At 35.7% G+C, this 21,535-nt stretch overlaps 1 protein-coding gene across 4 annotated transcripts in view; it reads right to left on the reverse strand.

The window, feature by feature from the left end:
* ERC2 (ELKS/RAB6-interacting/CAST family member 2) overlaps positions 1–21,535 on the reverse strand; it is a 943,617-nt gene that overhangs the window by 477,202 nt on the left and 444,880 nt on the right. For 3 of the 4 annotated variants that reach the window (XR_006784937.1, XR_006784936.1, XM_045832534.1), the window contains 2 exons: positions 11,757–11,950; positions 6,046–6,057 (listed from right to left, as the gene is read on the reverse strand). Coding sequence is in view for 1 of the 4 variants with exons in the window: in XM_045832534.1 (XP_045688490.1) it covers positions 6,046–6,057; positions 11,757–11,950 (206 nt within the window). In the remaining 3 variants the exon portion in view is untranslated. The remainder of the gene's footprint in view (positions 1–6,045; positions 6,058–11,756; positions 11,951–21,535) is intronic. The other variant, XR_006784938.1, reaches the window with a different exon arrangement.

Consider the following 21,535-nt stretch of genomic DNA (forward strand, 5'->3'; position numbering starts at 1 on the left):
TATTAGCAATGTCATCAGTTAGAAAACAAACTGAAAGAGAAGGTTGATGGGCATGCTGAGTTAAAACATTAGTCTCACTGCTCTTGGACTCAAAAATAGGAGCAACAAGAGGTGCTTCAATGGAAAATTTGTTTTCATTTCCCATCTAGTTCTAGAATTAAAGTTTTTCTACAAAAAATAATTCTGCATGACCCACCTTTATTTTTGCAGATGTTATTTAGAAAAAACAACATTTTGCATCCCCAGTAAAATAGCTGCACCCAAAGCAAAATCAGTCATGTTCTCCTTTCCAATTCTATTCTATTTTTACCTATATAGTATTCATTGAATTTAGAGTATATTAAAATCATCAGAACTTTTTACAAAGAAAATATCCAAAGCCTTTGCTAGATATACCAACAACACAGTATTTTCTTTAGAAAATACACACAGTACCCACTCATTTTTAAATTGGTCCCCAAAATGTAGGCTTCGTAAAAATGCTACATTATGCAGTGTGAAAACTCCACCCACCTTCACCCAACATGGAGGAAAGCCCCAGACACCAGTTGGATAGGTTTCCCTACAACTTGATCTGGTATTGTGGATAATGAAGTGATAGAATTCACATTTCATAAGAAAAGTCATATAAAGGAAATAAGATACTATTTTTCTAGAAAGTGATTTATAATAATACTGAGAAACTATTTTTTCAAATTCCTTCCCCTTCTCAACATTTACAGAAAAGGCTAACATATCTTGAGAGATTTACTATTTGCTGATATTCATCCATATGGTAGTACCAACCAAAAGCCAGGGGTAGCAGAGGAATAGGGAGAAAATAGTTTTGAAAAACTACAGATGAATGGTTAATTGTACCAACTTGGTATCTTTTATTCTGGAGCCAAGCCTTATTAGGCCAACCTCTAACTATCTCTTGATTGTGCTGTGTTGTTTTCACTGTTGTCACTGTTTGATCAGATTTGCACTTTGAGAGTGTTTTACTCATCTCTAAGGAACCTCAGAAACATATGCACCACAAAGCATTTCATCTACAATACAAAGTGTGTTTTGTCCATCCTGCTCGCCATCCTAGAGGGTACAGATAAAATGCCAGAGCAAAACTAAAAAGTAAAAATAGTACACAGCATAAAGCCCCAGTTCTACAAATTGGAGCTACCTCAGCAAAACGTTAGCCGTGGCAAGTCCCACCAAGGCCAGGTCGGAAAGGTGTAAGAACCAACCCCTGGCTACACCTCAAAGTTAAAAACCATTTCTAAATATAGAACATACTTTATGTTTGCAGAAGCTGTAAATCAGGGAAAACAACATTTTTCCATCCCCAATAAAATATTTGCACCCAAAGCAAAATCAACTGATTTCTGGCTTTCTACCAGTTCTGCTTGGGCATAAAATTTTCTGACACTTCACCAGAAATGTCAGCGTTAGTATAAGACAGCTTTAAAGAGGGAAATGATTGTCTGACCTATGGATAACCCCCTCAACCCCAACAGGAAAAGGAGTTTTAAAAAACACCTGAAACCCAGTTTTTCCAGTTATTAGTATAAATGGGAAAAACTATTTTCTTAGTGGCCAAATCCTTCCTTATAGGAAGTGTTAGTCTTTGAATTCAGTGAAGGGAGGGGGTCATGTCTTTTTTACTGCTATATTCCCAACACCCCACACTGAACCTTGCATGGAGAAGAATTTTAAAGCATAATCAAGAAAAGAGAGAAAAGGGTGGAAGGGAGAGAGAAAGGAAAGGAAGGAAGGAGGGCGCACAGGAGGGAGGGAGAAAAATAAGAAGGGAAGCAAGAAGGGAGAAAGGAAGGAAGGAGGGAGGTAAAAGAGAGGGAGAAAAGAGAGAAACTTCAGAAGGAGATCTTTTCTCCACTCCTTTATTTGTGTTTTTATTTTTCTTGCAGGGATCGAGTAAAGGGTGGCAGTAAAGGGTAAAATGAACTAATGGAAGTACCTGTCTCCAATAGTCATTTACTCAACAACATTCAAAGGTATGACTGCCACCTCCAATGTGAGGTCTCTGCATCAAGCTAGAGGCCCATCCAAACTCAAGGAGGCTACTCTCTACTAAGAGACATGATACACTAATTAACTACCTTAATTTGAGGTAGAGTATGACACAGCAAAATAAGAAAAGGGATCAGATAGAGCACTGAGAATATCAAGGAGGGGAGAAATTGCTTCTGCCTGGGGGTTTCAGAGAAGGCATGGTGTTGGATGTTCTACCTGGGCTCACCCTGCAGAAGCAGCATCTGTGTACAAGGAACCAGCCCAGGCTGGGAGATGGGGTGGGAGACAGGCATGAATCTCACGGTATCTCCTCAAAGTGCTTAATGGAATGTATTGTGTGGACGCCATGTCTGGGAAACAGATGACTGAACACAAGTGCACAGGTTCCCCAACTGCAGGCCTTCCCAGGTACATTTTTACTCTGCACCTGGAGCCAAAGATGCAAGAGATTCAATCTGTACATCGGAAAGGAGTAGCTTTGGGGGGGAAATCATCAAATCCTTCACTTATATGCTGTATCAACTTGAGAAAAATATTTAATTTCTATGAACTCCAGTTTCCTCTTCTCTAATATGGAAGAAATGACATTCCAACGTCATACAATGGTTATGAGAAGTGCTACAAGAAGTGATTAATTCAGTATTTACACTCAATCTGCATTGTAATTACTGCTGCTGCTATTTCTGCTATTTCTATTAGTGATAGGTAGCATCAATGTGCATCATGAATATTAAAAAATGTAATATGCAGGGTTTCTTAAACAGTTTCATTAGTTTTTCAACAGCACATATGTTTAGCCTAGCACACAGTAGGTATTCACTATGTATTTTGAGGAAATGGAGCCAAGAACAGACCCTACAAAGAGTGAACTGAAGGATAGCAGGGGATGTTCTGGGCAAGATGGTTTTCATTACTTCTTTGGGCAACAGGCCTTTGAGTTCTGGGAGGAGTGACGTCATCTTTTGCTAGAATGAGAGATTGAGAGCACAGTGCTCAACTTTGGGGAAGCATCACAAAGAGTTTATTTTGGTAGAAGTGTTTGAAGTGACTCTATAACAATGAGCTCATGCCTGCTGCCAGGTGCCAGCCCACTCGCTAGGGAGATGCACTAGGCCTTTCTGTCACCAAATCCCCTTCTTCGGATACACGCAGTGAGGATCCCAGGAAATCTTCTCCAACAAGAGTTCCTTCCTCTCCAAGAGGGGACACTGAGGCACAAAGAAGCAGCTGACCCAGGATCCAAAGCAAACTGAAGGATGAGAGAGCCTTGGAGAGGCCTGAGCCTTCTGGTTTTACTTGGTTGATTCTCTGACAGGATTTTAAACTGATTCCCAAAGGATCCTTTTTTTTTTTTTTTTTTTTTAGTCAAATGCTGCATGCATTGATCTAGATAACTTCATTTGTCTTAAGTCACACAGTAATCTTGCAAATAGTTCCTAGAAACAAGCACAGTTCACATAAACCCTCCCCCTGAGTACAATGCAGGGTCCTGTTCAGCTTCTCTGCTTTCCCACTGGTTTGTGTGTAAAGAGTTTCTTACAGAAGTAGAATTTTCTACAGAGAGAACCTAAACAGGTTTAGATTATGACATTTGCATTTTACCAAACACAATTCTTCTTATCTGTTCACCAAAATTTAAGCTAGAGAGTCTACATAGAATTTGAAAAGGAAATAAGGCCATTTTTAAAAAGTAGTTAGAGCAGAGAATTTCCCCTGGAGTCCACTGCACATAGAACAGACCCAAGAGTTAGTGAAGTTTTCAAAGTTCAGATTAGGTGACAGGGAGGTACCAGGCAGACTACAAACTTCTATGGTAATATGACATCATTTTTAAATATATTATAAATATATATACATATGTATTTACAAATATGTATCTGCATGTGTGGACACACAAATATATATATCTCAGTTGTGACCCATATAAAGAAAGTACTTGGGCTATAGATTCTGTATTCAACCAGTTGTTATATTTCATTTCATTTTAACTGGTAAACCTGGAAGTGGTTGGGAAAAAAAGCATAGTTAGCTCTGGAAATTTGTCACAGCTCAAGAAAGCTTCCAGGACTCTACAAACCTTTTTGTTTCCAGGAGAACAGGGCTGTCCGATTCCTTGTACACTGAAAATATAACTAGAGACTATTTACAAGGATTGTATATTCTCTCCATCGTGTTCACTTGGGGCAGGAAGTTAAATGATATCACAGTTGTCTGAATCTTGGTTTGACTACTACATACAGTCACACAATGAGGCTTGGCCTAAACATTTTACCAAACCAAACCAGCACACCTGGCTCCTTGTCCAGAGAATCCCTTCTAACTTACAGCTGCTCCCAGCCCTACCCTGGCTTCCTGTGTTCTGAGAGTCAGGGTTTGTGTCAATTTACTGTGAAACAGGAAAAGGCTAAATGCCACGCAAGACAGTTCCCGGAGAAACACATACACACACACCTACACATACACATACGGTAAAAGGCCTGTAGACAACTTCTGAAAGCCTAGGCAGGAAGCCTGATACGTTAGAGGGAAAGGGGCCCCTGGGCTCAAGGACTGCAATATCAACAGGTGCAGACTAGGGGTAGCAAAGGGAAAGCAAAGGAGTAAGAAAACGAAAAGATAGACAAGGAGAAAAACTTAAAGCTTCATTAAATGAGCAGATCCAAAACTTAAAGGAAAGGTTTAGATGCTATGTGGCCAAGCCCTTCCACCCCCACCCACACAGTGATCTACTGTTTCTGCACACAGAGACACCAGAAAGTGATTTTCACAGTCATTAGGTTTTTGGTGAGAGCAGTTCTCCGGGGCTGTTTTAGGCCCTGTTTAGAAGTCTGTTTGGGAGACTATGGAGAACCAGCTTTCTTCAGTGTGATGGAGTTCAAGGCAGTTCCTATGGCATACCCTGGGTGGTAGGTGGGAAGGGCAGAGAAGGGGTTTCATTTTCCAGGACTATGAGTCACAAGGGTTGGGAGCAGGCAGTGGGACATATTGGTGTGTGGGCAGCTGGTGGCATTTTGAAATTGTCTGCAGCCAGTGTAATGCACTGGTCTGGTGGTTTAGGTACTGAGCAGTGGACAGGACAGAGAGGTGCAGACCTGACTAAAGAAAATAATATAGCGTAACTCTCAAAAGAGCAACTACATTGGCTGCCAACTTAATATGAGTCTCTCTCTTTTTTTTTAAGTCTAGGCAGCCCAAATAATACAATGAGCATCTTTTAGTAAACTCATTGATTCAATGATAAAGAAATCACTATATATTCCTATATATTATCGTAAAGGGAAAGGAAAACTAGTTATTGAGTTTAGTCCTCATCTTAGATGAATCAAACTTGGGATGTGTTTCCAAACAAAATGTCTGTTTTGCTTCTTAACATTGGGGTGCACATAGTCCACACTGAATCTAGTTTTACATTTGGGCCCATATGCTATGCCCTAGGTAATTAAAGTATGTCTTATAGCTAATAAAAATAAAGTTAAGTTAAAAACCAAAACAATGACAGGAAATAACATGTGTGTACAATATGTTACTAACACACTGATAATTTTCAAAAGTGACTTTAAAAAAAGTATTATAAATCTTTCAAACAACAGTGATTTATTAAGCGAAAAGTCTGAATGGTTTGTACTATTAAATTTAGCTTTTAAGTTGCTGTGTCCCAGGCAAATCTTTTGTTCTCCTAGGTTAAATTTAGTATCTTGCATTTTGTTTTTTTTTCCACTGTTCCATATTTTATCATCATGCAGTCAATTTTGCACTAGGAAGTTTCCTTGATGATTTCTCTTATTGATTTTTATAATGCAGGAATAGAACATATCAAATAATCCAACAGTGATTTATTTCCATCTTCTTTTTGTCTTTTCCCACTTATACAGCCTTCTCATAAAATAAACCTTCTCTAGGCATGGGATGAAATTTTTTTAAAAAAAGTGGTGGCCAGAGGAAAATCATTTCAGAAATGTGTTTGCTGAATAAGTACAAGCAATTAATTGAGCTTAGGAAAGAAAGGCGGTTAGAAGAAAAACTGAAAATACTAACCTGAAAGTCAAGCTGAGTGGAGCGAGGGTGAAAGCAGCAATTTGGAGGATAAGCAGAAAGAAAAAGGAATAGCAAAAGAGAATAAAAGGAAGGAAACACATTAGTTTTAAACATACAGCCAACAGATGTAATATTAGCAGGTTTTATAACCAAATAAAGGACTTTTATCTGATATTACCACAAAAAGTCCCGGCACACACTGTAAGCTGTTATATTAAATGTGATGCATTAGATACTGTATCTGCTCTCATATGCATAATCTCAACAAGCACTGATGTGAGCTAGAGGGGTCCTCTGGCAACTCAATGGCAGAATTTGCCCTTTCCTGGAGGAATATTTATAAAGTTCCTATCTGTGCTCATATAAAACTTTATTATTTAATAAAATGAAATGAAAATTACTGAGGTATTAGAGCTGGCGGTAAGCACTAATGTCAGATTTTATTTGAACCAGTAAGTGGGATGGTTATATCACTTGAGATGTTTTTCCTTCAACCCTGAAAACCTAAAGGAGCTGGGCAATTTGGCTTTCTGTTCAAAGATTTCCATTTTAGACACTCACAGAGCACTGCACCTAGACATGATCAAAGACACCGTGCAGAGGGCTTCCGGGGAGGGGCCGTCTGCACAGCAGCCTCCCGAGAAAGGACAGAGTAACTTCCAAACCTGAAAGTAATTTTTTTCAGTTGTGAAAATGAGACTCATACTTCATCACTGAAAATATCCAGATGCTTGAAAACTTATTTGTATAAAAATATTTAACATGCCCTTCTAATCAGTCAAAGCAATAAAGTCTCTAATGCCAAGCAAAAACTAAAAGAAAAAAATCATGATTCTCTTCAGGCTACCTCAGGAGCACACAGTGGACACTCATTTTGTTAACCTATAAAAAAACCACTTGCAACAAATAAAATGAACAAACAAATACTTTACCAGCCATCTACTCAGTGGGACTCCACCATTCTATACTATTCAGAAGTAGCTTTAAGCTTTTCACATGAGAAGGAAAAACAAAACAAACCCTCAGAAGAAAGCTTAAACATGACCATTTCACATGAAAACAGCATTTAGTATAGTGATAAAAATCAAAGAGAAAATTGAAGATTAAACACATGGTGAAAGAATTTTCCTTGTAACTTAAATCCCCTCCAGAGTGTTTTGTAATTATGAATGCGCAACTGATCAAAAATAAGATTTGGGTCAGGCCATGGTCATTGTGGGGACTCTAGTGACGCTGGCCCCAGCTGCTGTTTCAAATCCTTCTGGATCAAGCTGAGATTCATAGCCAAGCTTTAGGGAATCCTGAGCTGAAATAGCAAGCAAACATTTAAGATTTACTTGCCTTTTTTCGAGGGTTCCTAATTTTCATCAAATTCTCAAAGGATCCATGGTATCTATGACTTTCCCCCAAAAGGTGGTTAGGGATGGTAGAAAACAATTAGCCACTAATGGTTTTCTTTAAAATAGATGTTATACTTTAATAAAATGTTATTTTAAAGAAATTCCTTCAAATATATTAATAAACATAAATGAAAATTACTTAGCAAGATGAGTTTATATCAAAACAAATAGAAGTGGTATCAAGTTTCTTCCATGTACCATGAGACTTCTAGAATATACTATCACAATTTTTTTTTAAATGAAGCTTAAGTTTACATTTTGTGAAGAGTGCTGAAAGGCATTAAAGAAATTATGTCAGCACATTATTTTAAAAATTCAGGAGAAAAAATAATAGTGTGTTTCTCAACCTTAGATAAGGCACTTTTAGGCATCTAAAATGATTTCTCGATGTCCAAATGTCGGTGGCATTAGTCATGATCCAATTAATGAAGTGCTATCTTGTTTTTTATTCTGATGTTATGCCTTAGGAGAAGACCCCAAGGGAGCTACCCTCCTCGCCACAGTAGAGAGGGATGTGATCGAGGACTTGATTTGGGCATTCCCCATCCTTTAGACAAACACTGACAAACCCCCTAACATATTTAAGATAACTACATGAAAGGTCACCTGACTGATTCCTCTCCATGAGTCAGATGCCAGAAATCAACTGGTAGCAGACCCTGTTTGATAGACTCTGTTAACCTCTCTTTCCCCAAAGGCACCAAAGGATTAATTCTGAAACTCTTAAATAAAACTCAGAGATTTTGATGGGCAATGATACAGAAAGATCACATATTTCACTGTCTCTAATGTTTAATTTGCTATCCGATTGTGTAGCCTTGGTGATCAATCTAGCACTGGTGATCAAATAAAGACTTCAGCTTGATTTGGACCAATTCTCCAGGGCTTGCTCAGGGCCCCACCCCGACCTTGTATCAAACTTCCCCACAGCAGCCTGCATTCCAAGGCAGAAACTGCCTGCTGAACCATCAGGATCAAGTGCAAGGGTTTACAGACAGATGCACATGGGGACCACACTGGAGCAATATGCACTTTGGAAAGCAAACTCTTTAATGACTGATGAAAAACATCATTCATGTGAAATTTAAGAGGTAAATGTATCCAAGTAAGTGCCAGGGATGTGTTATTTGCAATATATACATTATGGGGGAAATTTAAAAATGGGAAGATTCACAGAATAGAAAGCAAACATGAATTGCCCTCTGAGAGAGAAGAAGGCCAGGGTCAGTGTCGTTTGAGTTATTCTGAATGCTATACCTCTTGTTGCACATGACTGAAGTTCTAGAATATTTTACAGGACTAGCTGCTTTTAAAAAGAACTCTTTCTACTCTGGTAGGTCATATTACAGACCAGAGACCACAAATTTATTTCAAGTTCAATTTTTTGGTTTTCAAAATCACAAATTTAATTGCAAACACTCCTCCATGATTCCAAAATGGAGATATATGTCACATTGCTAAGAAATCTTTAGTTCCCAACATTATGAGGTATTAATTTTGTAGTTTCAGCCAGCAAATGGAGATACTGCCCAATTTGAAAAGGGCTGCCTGAGAAGCTGAGGAAGACATTTTGTTCAAAATATCCATGAAGTCCAGCAGATAAGTCTTCAGAAAGCCAGGCCAAGGGTACACTCTCCTTTTCCCAAGAAATTTCCCCTCTCGATCTCTAGCCCCAACTCCTCAGGGGCCTGGGCTGGGGCTGGGGCTGGGGCTCAGATATTTCCCAGACTGTTGTTCTGCTGCTGGACCCAAGACAAAGGCAGGCAAGAGAACTGGGACAGACAGAGTCAAGTCCCACCACACGCTTTATGAATTATAGTGCCTGGGAGGCATCAGCTTTAAGGAAAGGCAAAGGCAGAGATAAAGAAAATGTGCAGAAAGTACATAAAGATAAATGCTTGTAAAATCACTGTTGTTTTAATGCATTCCATATTGAGGAAATAAAAATGTGAATATTCTTGATGGTTTAATGGCAAGAGCATCCAGCTAAGACCTGTTTGTCCAACTACGCAATTATGCTATTTTATGCAAATATTTATAGTAGCTGATACTAATATTCAATCACAGTTTTGGAGAGCTGGTTTAGTGCAGAAAAATGCTTCCTTAATGTGGGGCACATCACTTTCCCTCATGAAAGCTAATAAAGATGAGGCAGATCTCTTGGGTTGCAGCTACAGTGGCTCTCTGCTGGCTGAGTGACTATCTGGTGCTGCACATATTTTCTCATCTGTCAGGCTTGAGTTCAAAGCCAGACTTGATTCTTATGAACTCTACAACCTTGAAGAAGTTACCTAATTTGTATAAAGTCATAGTTTTCTCATCTATAACATGGGGATGTGTTGTGGGTAAGATTAAACAATATATAGTAACAGATACACTGTCAGCATAAACTATATACACAACCTATTACTAGGAATCTAATGGCTATTATTAATATCATCAGTATTGCTATCTAAGGCACCTCAGTGGCTCGCTGTTTCTCACAACAGTGGACTACATTACAGTGTTGTCTCTTTCTGACCACAGAATGAACCCAGAGGATTGTTTAATCTTTCAGAATCTCAGTTTTTTCACCAATAAAAGACACATGATCATAACTTCCCTGTAATCTGATACCAGCTTTTTAAGAAAATTTTTGATCCTAAAATATAGTTCCAAAATAGCTGTGTGGATATATCTACAATTAACAGTGTTTTTAAGAACTAGTAGGCTAGCAGAACATTCCCACATTTTAATGTGGGAATTAAAATTAAAATGAAGCTCTTAAAATATTTTAATTTGTATACTTAACTCAGGAAAAATATTGGTTTGATTGCTAAAACTGGTCATATGCAACAAAATTCAGATTATCCAATTAATGCTAAGATTTTTAAATGGTTATAAATTGATTTGGGGGTTGAATATATTAAATACTATATTTCAAAATGTTGGACTCTAGTTGGTATGACTCATTGGATTGAGCACCGGCCTGTGAACCAAAAGGTCACAGGTATGATTCCTGGTCAGGGCACATGCCTGGGTTGCAGGCAGGTCCCTAGTTGGGGGTATGGGAGAGGCAACAGATTGATGTTTCTCTCACACGTGTTTCTTTTCCTCTCTTTCTCCCTCCCTTCCCCTCTTTCTAAAAATACATATACAAAATCTTTTTTAAATGTCAAAATTTTATTGAGAACTAATCTATCCACTCAATGTAGAGCTACATAATATTGAGAATTTATTTGTTTTAGCATTAGCTTTTCATCATGATATAACTGTCCCACCCTACACTGGGAATTGGTACCTGCAAAGTATGATACATTTTAACAGGTTTTCAGAGGTTCACTTCTAACAAGATTCAAGGTCATAGAGCTGGCATGAAGAAGAGGCAAAACCTGAACCCAGGTGTTTCTGTTGCTAAAGCCTGTGATCTTTCCAGAAATCCACAGAGAGCTACGCTGCATGTATTTTCAAGTCCTTTAGGCCCTCCCAAGTGTCTTGATCAGGACTGGCAAACATTCATTGATTTATTCAAAACTAGGCTGATCTCTTCCATATGTACTGAATCTAGGAAGGACAAATTCTTCCTTAGTACTAAACCAATAAGGAATCTTGAAAGGTTATGGAGTTATGTAAAATTATTCAGAAATTCTTCCTTATATGAAATATAGGAAAAAAAACACTAATAGCTCATTTTTAGAGTCCATACTATAAATAAATATAACATGGATACGATTTATCTAAAAATCTAAATACTCTGGAACCCCAATGTAACCCTCTTTGTTTTTAGACAGAATTTGCTGTCCAGTAGGCCTGGCTTAAACCCTTCTCAAACATATTTATTTATCAAATGTCACAAGGTCCTCTTAAAAAATAAATCCCAAGATGGATCTGTTGTGTACCAGAAAACACTGGAAGGATGTGAACTCCTCATCCTTTCTCCTATATAGAATAAATTCCCAACTACTACATAGTTCTCTAAATTCTTTGCTTGAGAAAAACATTAACCACAGATGTTTATCGTTGATAGGAGAAAAAACCCTGAGACTTCAGGTACTCGAAGCCTTAATTTCTCACACATTTTGCTGGCACCAGTGCTAGACTATTATTTTCTTAAATACTTAAATACATAAGCCATCAAAAGATAAGCCAATTGACTTCTGAATATCCCACAGAAACACAACATCATCCAAATAGACCATATTCCTCATACATAACTGGTTTCCAATTTGAAATATGAACGTGCCTTCTGAATCCACTGTGACCTGAGATGTGCAACTAAGCAATCAGTGTTCACTCACTGTTGACAGTCCACAGCATGACTGCAAAATTTACCTCTCGAGTTCTGCAATCTTCTTGTCTTTGTCATTCTTTTCATTCTCCACCTCCTTGAGGATCTCCAGCAACCGGTCAACTTCTGCTTGGGCCTTGCCACACTCATCGCGGTAATAAGATGCCTCTTTATCAAGTTGTTTTATTCGGTCTGCAAACTCGGGGTTCATCCTGGAGTCATCTTCAATATTATGAGCCTTCAACATTATATTTTTAAAGAATGTAGTTAAGACAACAATTTAGAATAAAAGACAGTGCAGTCACCAATGGCCCAGAAATTAACTTTGGAGGGAAAAAAATAATAATCACCAAGAATTATGGGTATACTGTCAGTTAAAAGGCAAGATAGAAAAGCTGCACATTCCAGCTACCATAGAAAAATGTTGGTTTTAAATTATATTACAGTTTCACTGGAAAGTTTCTGCTACTGTTGATATTTTGTTGTTCCATTAAGTGTTTCTACTTTTTGCTTTTTTTTCCTTGCCAAAAACTCAGGGATGATGAAGGCAGAGATTGTGAAGTCTTCCTGGTCATTTGTCAAGAGGAACTAAGACAAATCATCTCACAGTTAAGAAGATGATTCATACCAACAGCTTCCTTTCCATTACCAGAGAAACCGAGATAAAACAGCATTAAATTATTCTTCCAAGAACCATCAAGGGCATATGTAAAACCAGGTAACATATAAGAGACTTGTTGACTGATCATGGCACATTTCATCTCACTGAGAAATTTCAGCAGAAGACATTTGAAAGGAAGACCTGGAAGTGAGTAAGGGCTTTCCAGCTAACAGTCACACCCATAAATTCTTGTGCTATTGATTAAATTTAACCTGAACCAGGAGGAGGATGAGCTAATTCATGAACAAGCACACAGACGAGAATCTGCAAACACATGCATGGGAGGTGGCAGCATTACACACAAGAACAGACACAGCAACAACACAGCAACAACACTGCAGAATCATTTGCAGCCAAAGTATTTGTGGTTTTGTGTGTGTAAGACTGTGTTACGATTTTTTTTCCCAAAATAAACTTTTGGCTGAAATATTCCCAGACAGATGGAAATAACACTGCACTGCAATGTTTTGCCTACCCCTTGTTTCCCATTATTCCTAATTGACTTCTTCAAAGAGCAGGCAGGGAGAAAACAAGTAGTTTAACAACAGTGCACATTCAACACAGAAAGTTCATAGAAGTCATCTATGTATGTATATCCAACATCCGTGTGTGAAATAATAAAATGTTAACAATTTATTAGGACTAAAGTTGTTCTGCTGTCTTGCTATGGAGAGCAAATACATGTTTGTTGTGTTTTTATATACCTTCTTTTTATAATTTCAGGGAAAAAACAAGGCAAGCAAGCTACAGCTACTGTGGAGTCAAATGAATCATGCATGGTTAAAAAATACTACTGTTAAAAGGTTGACAGTCTGCAATTATTTAGTAGAAAAATTCAAAAATTAGTATAAATAAAAATAAATTTATTTATGACAAAATAATAATTTTTAGGATAGCATTTTGCATGTAACATATTATTTAAGCATGAGGATAGAAGGGGAATAATTTGTTTTCACTCTTTTTAAGATTTCCTTATTCAAGAAAAAACTCAACTATGCAAAATATCTTGGGAAAATATAACAATATTGTCAACATACTATCAGATACTGGTTTACCCCCTTTTACCAATATTTCTCAGAAAAGTTATTTTTCAATTTATTTAGTATGTACACTGGTTTTCATTATAATAGATAGTAAACAGTTTCAATATAATTAAAATAATCTGAAAAAATACTAAGCTAATATGTCTTTAAGAATTTATTTATCTAATAATTTTATTTTAATTATAGTAATGAATATTTTCATTTAAGGTCCTCTTTAAAATGTAGAGCAGATATTCTATTTTAAAAGAAAATATTCTATATAACTAATTCTATTTGTGATAATAAGAATCAATTCATTCCTCTTATAACAACAAAAGCATTAAAAGTACAGTTTTCAAATTGCTAGAAAATAAGAAAACAAAAATTTTCATATTAATTCTCTTCCACTTGTATACTATCTTATCATTATTTTATGGAGGCTAAAAAACTTTTCATGACATTTTTCTCAAACTATCCAAACAATAACATTAAAAGCTTATAACATAATTAATAAACTGAGGTATGAGTCACTAGAAACACTCAAATAAATGAATAAATATTTTGATTGGTTTCTTCTGACAAGTTAAAATGCTTTTCTTCACTCAAATTTAAAGATTCACAAGGAGCTAGAAGTCAACCACTGTGGTTTATTTTGGTTATTTTTATTCTTCAGATGATTATTATCACAATTTTTAACAAGTGGGTAGAGGATTACTAGTTGCAAGACCTAGATTCATCCATGGGGCTTGTACAGTTAAGCAAATAAGTTTATTTAATTTCCATTTGTAAGATATGACATACACCCTAGAGAAGCCTCCCTGCCAGGTTTACAGAGAAAGCTGCTAGTTATAGGTTTATGAGCACATTCCTTATTTTAGTTTCTTAAAGAGAAGAAAATAATCCAAGGCTAGCTTTCAACTTGGGGGTGAAATTAGATAGGCTGGTAGTCTTTTTCAACCCAAAAAGTGGGTGTGGTTACAGGACTCATGGGACGTTTGAGGTACAGAAAGCTGAGGAAAAAATATGCCTAAATCTAGACCACTGTTGGCCTCATGTGGTGCTAAAGTTGATTATATTATTAAAGTAAAGACCATAGCCAAGTTTACAGCTGGCCAGGTGTCTGTTAGATAACACATTGGTGTTAATGATTCTCCTTTTTAAAGGAATAGATAACCTCAAAAATACCTTTGAGTTAAATATATCTATCCATCTCTATATCAATATATACTAATTTCTGGGCAAAATAATTTCTATAAAACCACCTTCAATATTGATACCAGAATTTTTAGAGAGGTTATTAAATAAAGGTGTAAATAGATAGTACTTAAAATTCTTTAAGTTAGTGGAAAGCTGAAAGAAAGTGTCACAGAAAGATGGGAGAGTGACAGCTGCTTCTGGGTCAGCACCAGGGTCCAGGTAAAGACCCAGGGAAGAGAGAGTTTCACATGACTGAACACTGGTGAGTCCCTGATCCAGCCTGAGTACTGGAGCCAAAAGTCTTCACAGAATTTATAAAAGATAGTGCAGTTAATCAACTCTATTCATCCTGAATCACTACTTTTCAGAGGGTGGGCTGAAACTGTTTACTAGTATAGTGTGAGTGTGTTATGCTGTGATCTACAGAGTTGGGAGTGATACTAAGAAAGACAGGAAGAAACTGAGCTTACAAAGTCAATGCTTCCTTCAAAGTTATAAGGCCAGAGCTCCCATCTAAAAATGGAGTAAACAAAGTAGTTTATTTGCATTTAGATAATACTCTTGCATTTTCAAATTATACCATGGGTTGTTTGATCTGGACAGGTAGCTCCCAGTGGGGATAAAAAGGAGATAACAGATTTGGGCCTAATGCACTTTAGATACTACAGAAAAAAATAATAGACATATTGAATAAAGCATTTCCTGAACAAATTCCTACCAAGGCATTCTGACCCATTCAAGGTTTAGACTGAAAATGCACAGTAATTATTTCCCCTATGAACCTGTTGGTTCAAAATTAGCTCCCTGAAAATGTCAGGAAACTATTGCCCATTCCATTCTCAAAAGGCATATCAACTTTGTCCATTCATTAGGGATTTAGCTCTTGAAAATGCGGGTTGGTGTGGATTCTCCTTTAATGATTTCAGAACTTATTTACCATAAATACAGCCAAGCACACTGTCACTTTCAGATATCCACCAGTCATTAAAACCAAAGGAATATCAATGAGCACCCTTTTATAACTGTAGAGATTTAATTTTACTCATGATACAGCTCAGTTTAAGAGAAAATCCAGGTACCTGGCTCTCTCTCAAAGTATTTCTGCTAACTTCTAGAGCAACTCTCAAGCATCTACAAGATATGTTTCTATAAGAAACACGAAATATTGGCAAAAGAATACTTCAGACATGTCTATATAATGTATTAGATCAGAAAGTTTTGAGAGTCCCCCAATTATGTCTCTTGAATTTTCACATGTGAGAAAATTTTCCCACAAATGTGAATAATCAAAATAAAGTTTGGAGTCTCACTAACATGGGCAGGCCTTGGTATTTTGATGTGAACAGATTCTGAAAGCTTGAATCAAGCACAAAGGAAAAATCTGGTCATGACTTGGGATAAGTAGTACAGAACAATATTTAGTGGTTATTTTATGAAAGAATTTAGAATTATTTCAGGATTAAGGCAAAATTTCAGATAAATACTATATCTAAATCAGAGTTAAGAGCAAAAAGTGGCTAAAGCCAGGTATTGATAGTATCAATACAACAAATTACAAGTTCATTTACACTCTTCATGGGAAAATTGGTCAGTGATCACTTTCAATAAAATCACAGTTCTTCATTCCAAGTGCCTGGGAAGGAAAGCATTAACTTTGGTCCAGAAACCTGCTGCAAAACTAGGTGGGGAATACTCAATTATAATATTGTATGACATTCTCTTTGAAATGGGCCCTAGATTTGGGCCTAATAACAGATTTACAGATTTGGGCCTGAACAAATTCCTACCAAGGCATCCAAGTGATTTTAATAAAAAATCATGTCTCTCACCACACATTGATATATTTCTTTCCCTCTCTTTCTCCTTCTCTACACTTCTCTCTAAAAATGAATAAAGTCTTTAAAAAATTAAGTTAAATTAAATTAAAAATTGTGTCTCTCAAACAAATTAGTCATGGCCATAAAGTGCAAGCAGAACACTAACTAATGAATCTGATGACTTGTCTTCCATGTGGTTTCTGGGTTTTAGCAATAATTTGCTAAGTATATCCCTGTAAAAATATGATTCTTGATTGTAACACCTGTAGGGGTTTAGTGTCTGTTAACTGTGCTTTAACACTCCTTTAATATCTTAACAGCAGATCTGGCTATATAAACTACTTTAAACATATTTGATTTTAATACTCTAAAAGAAATTATAATCTTCACATAGTTCTGAGTTATGAACAAAATATTACTTTTTCAAATATAGTTTTAAGGGTTATTACACAAGTTTAACATATAATTTTTAATTTTATTTTAAACCCAATTAATTAATACCAAATATAATAGCTGAGACTAAATAATACATTTGTGAACTAATGAGAATGAGTCTTTGGATATTACACTATCTAGTTCTATAGAAAATTATTCTTTCAATAATCTAGCTATGTACATCCAGAATGATTACAATTTGTATATTATAGGTATTCCTAAAAGAAATTTCTTGTTATTGATGGAATGAATAGGATATTTATAAATAAACATAAACAAATGATCAAAATAATTTTTCTAATGTCACATATACAAAATGAAAAAGAATCAACTGGTATACTTAACACTTTTTAAGACCCTTCAAACAAGCAAAATTGTTAAGATAATACCTTTAAACTATGGAACCTCTTAAAATTAGCAATGTAGAGAACTGAGGTAATTACCTGGATGTTCTGAAACAAAACATGTAACTTCAAATGATAGTGTCATTTCCAGTACCACTTGAGTTCTTTAGATATTGAAAGCCCAGATCAAGTGTAAAGCGTGTGTGTGCATGTGTGTATTTGTACATGCTCTATGTTCTGAATTATCTCTTAAATAGTTGTTTTCCAGTCCAAGAGTGAATCAACTAAATTTCAAAAATAGGCTAAAAATCATAAAAAGAAACCATTGTATCCAGACAAAGACTGTTGAAGAAAATATAATTCAGACCATCATGCTCATGGGATTACACAATCCTACATGTGTAAATCAGAAAGACCTCACTGATCATTAACAAGATTTTTTTTTCCCACTGGACTGGAAAAATGCTTGATCTTTTTCTTACAAACCCTTATATAAAATGTGAGCCCTGAAAAAGAAGCATTTGCAGAAGAGATAGGATTTCAATGGATAGTGACTGGGTGGGGAAGGGGGCCATGAGGAGGACTGAACATGTGTGTGGGAACACCAGAGTGTGCTCTGGCCAGCAGCAGGGTTCCCCCAGTGCCTCCAGATCAGTCACTTGCCTTGTAGCAAGAAGGATGTTATAGAAAGCACTAAACTGAGGACTCAGAGGTCTAAAGATTTATTTAAAATGTATAAGAGAATTCTAGATACTATCTCTGGACACTAGGACCACAGCAAAGAAGGTATTTGAGAATGATGAAAAAAAATCATATTATTTGTTTAGAATTAAGAACTAAGGAAAGAAAATAACTCAACTGAAGGTAATGAGCACAGTGCTTATAATGACAAGACAAAATCTCTCCAGGAGTGAAGATGAGTAGTTAAGCTGCAGAAAGGTTATTATTATAAATGGTAAGGATAGAGAGGCAAAATTTTAGATTCCTAAGAAATGGCAATAGGGCATCACTTAATAAAAATGTTTTTAAAAGTAGGTTTATTGCTACTCTAAGAAAACATTACTCTCAGGAGGACTTTAAAGCTTATTTACACTAATTTAGTTTAAATTGATGAACATAGGACTGACTATAAAATTGTCTTATTTAACAAAAACAACTAAGTTATAATTCAACAAATTTTGTAGGTGGTCATGTTGAAAATAAGCATACAAGAATAAAATAAATTTTATATGTACCTTTAACTGGTTAGAAAATAAAAGGAGAAATACAGCATTCACAACAATAACCTAAAAATTATGTATATAGAAATCCTTAGGACTATACATAAAAAGAAATACAATAGGTGTATAATAGAAAAAATGTCAAAAATTCACTGTAAAAGATCACTGAAATAAATAAGTTTTATCAAGTTCATGAATGGGGAGAAATAATATTGAAAAGATCAAACATCCTAAAATTATTTTATAGGTTGAATAATATTCAAATTAAAAGCACCAACACTTGGGCTTTTTAATTGACAAGGCAATCCTGAAGTTTACTTGGAACAGTAAAAAAATTAAAGATCATTAAAACAAGACAACATGAAAAGCAGAAAGAATTGGGGTGGAATTTGTTTCATTAGATGTTTAAAAATATTTTAAAGACACAATAATTAAAATTCTGACCCAACAAGCAACTGACATTGATAAAAATGAACAGGAGCTCAAAAACCAAGATATTTGCCTATATGAAAACTTACTATACAATAAAATAGTGTCAGGATCAGTAGTTAAAAAAAATTTGTTAAAGGGCATTAGGATAATTAGTTGATCCATTGAGAAAAATGTAAAGTTGAAACCTCATCACTCAACATACATCAAAATAAAATAAAGTTAAGAAAAGGAGTAAAATTGATGTAAAAACTAACATTAATTTTTTTAATATAACTGAGTATCTATTCTTGAAATCAGAAGTGACTTCTAAGTATAAAGGCAATAAAGAAATCTAAAAGGGAAACACAGGAACCTAAAAATAGTTCTCTATGTAAAAAAATTTAAGTTAAACATAACTTTGCTATAAATTTGACAAAGGTTCTATCCAAAGCATAGAACTCATAGAAACCAATGAACAAAACAGTAAACTCAAAAACAAGTACTTAAATGATTAAAATGAACATTTTACAGAAAAATACAAATAGCTAATTAATTTGTTTAAAATCTCAATCACACTAGTAATTAAAGAAAGAAAGGGAAAGATGAAAAAAATCGATATATACATTTGTCAAAGGTATGTAAAATGATGGTTCTTGGTGTTGGTTGGGGCGTGGCAGAAAAAGCTGCCTTTATTATTTCCTTTCTTTGAATTTATTGGGGTGACACTGGTTAACAAAATTATACAGGGTTCAGGTACACAATTCCACAATACATCATCTGTACACTATGTTGTGTGTTTACCACCCCAAGTCAAAAAATGCTGCCTTTATTCAGTGCTGGAAAAAAGGTGAGTTGGTAGAACTTCAGTAAAATGCAAATAGCAAGAACTATCGGGAGCTTTTTAAAATCACTGGCCAGAAACTTATTCTATAAAAAAAATAGAGAAATGGAAAAATTAATATGGAAAGATGTTCTTCAGAACATTGTTTATATTGGCAAAAACATACACACGTAAGAGGAAAGGAATGGCCCACATTTGGAAAATGAGAAAAAAGAGTGGAATAACCATTAAAATAGTGTTGTGAAAGAACTGTTAATTATATAGGAAAATTCTGATATGTTATTAAAAATAGGATATAAAACTCAATAAACACTTTAGAAAAGGAGGGAAGGAAGAGCAAGGGAAGAAAAAATGAAAGGGAGAGAGGAGAGAACAATACCAACAAAAAGATGTCTGGGTCAGGAACAAATCGAATGTTCCTAGTGATTATTTCTATCAAGTGGGATATCCTGTTATTTTTATTTTTCTCCTATGTCCTTCCACTGTGGCCATATATTATTTTTATAACCAGAAAAACATAGTCATTTCATAAAAGACTATTAAGGATAGAAAATCCATCATGCTGCATCCCTATCAGTCCAAAAAAAGAATGGGGCCCCAAGAATATCTGCAGACAGAGAGCTAACATAATGAGAGTTTGGCTATATTCCCAGGATGCCAAAACAGTGGGTCAGCTTAATTAACTCAGGGAGAAAAGTCAGTCAATGACCTTTAGATTACTCACCTACAAGACTGAAAAGTTCGCTTTTATACCCTGGAGACCCAACACTGGGATAAATAAGGCAAAGTCCAGTAAGAGCCATGTCGTCAATATCCCGGGAAATGGCCTAAAAGTCTACAGAGCCATTTTTTCATCCCTACCTACCCAACAGAAGTCCAACAGGGATGGTGAACTCCTATCATGGGCCTGGTAAATCTAAGCTGCTGCAGAAACAAACTCCTCCCCATGTATTCTGCACACCCCCAAAATGTGGCATACTTAGGTTTTCTTACTGTCCTTAACTAGCAAGCATGAAACAATTTCAGTGGATTACTTTATATCTTTTTTTAAAATTACCTAAAGAAAACACTCATTTTTCCCCATGGTCAATTTTCAAGCTTGAAGGTACCCCATTCTTATTTGTCTTTCTTCACCTCCCCACTGTCTTTTTCTTTTTCTTTTTTTTTTATTGTTGTTTAATTATAGCTGTCCCCATTTCCACCCCATTACTCTACTGTCTTGAGTCTGCTTATTAATACTGCCATGCAAATGTTAAGAGAAAGGAAATATGGATTATTTTTGCTGCTCTGCTAAAAGTCACATTTAGGGAAAGAGTTTAATAAAGATGCTCCAACAGTTCACAAAACCAAAATTTGTTTTGAAGACTGGAGTATGGAGCCTGAATCTAATTAAATACACCAAAGCATCTCATGTTATCATGTGGTCTGCAGTCTGGAGCAGTGGCTTAACAAAGAGTTGTTGGCTGAATTGTTTCCTTTATCCATGCTATTCCTGTCCCCTGTGATGGGAATTTATAAACAGGAGGTAATTAGAATACATGATGGCTCAGATTACATCTGCCAAATAACAAATTCTGGCCACCCTTATGTAATATTTCTCCCAGTAAGGCTCTTCAGTTGGCAAAACAAACAAACAAACAAAAAAAGCCTTCCTTTAATATGTTAAAGAAACAAATAAACTTCTTCATATTAACGCATACCTGTCATTAGGATAAAAATGTCAGTGATGGCATCTTGACCATCTTACACATATTTTTAGTAGTTACCTGTTTTTGTGTTATTAAGCTATAATCAGAATTATTACTATCTGTTATTAAGAGGCTATATTTTAGCTTGTCCTTAGCCAAATGACATGCTTTTAACTCTTATAAAACA

This window comes from Phyllostomus hastatus, unplaced genomic scaffold (genome assembly GCF_019186645.2).
Source record: "Phyllostomus hastatus isolate PE091 unplaced genomic scaffold, TTU_PhHast_1.1 phas_contig_16, whole genome shotgun sequence".
NCBI classification, from domain to species: domain Eukaryota; kingdom Metazoa; phylum Chordata; class Mammalia; order Chiroptera; family Phyllostomidae; genus Phyllostomus; species Phyllostomus hastatus.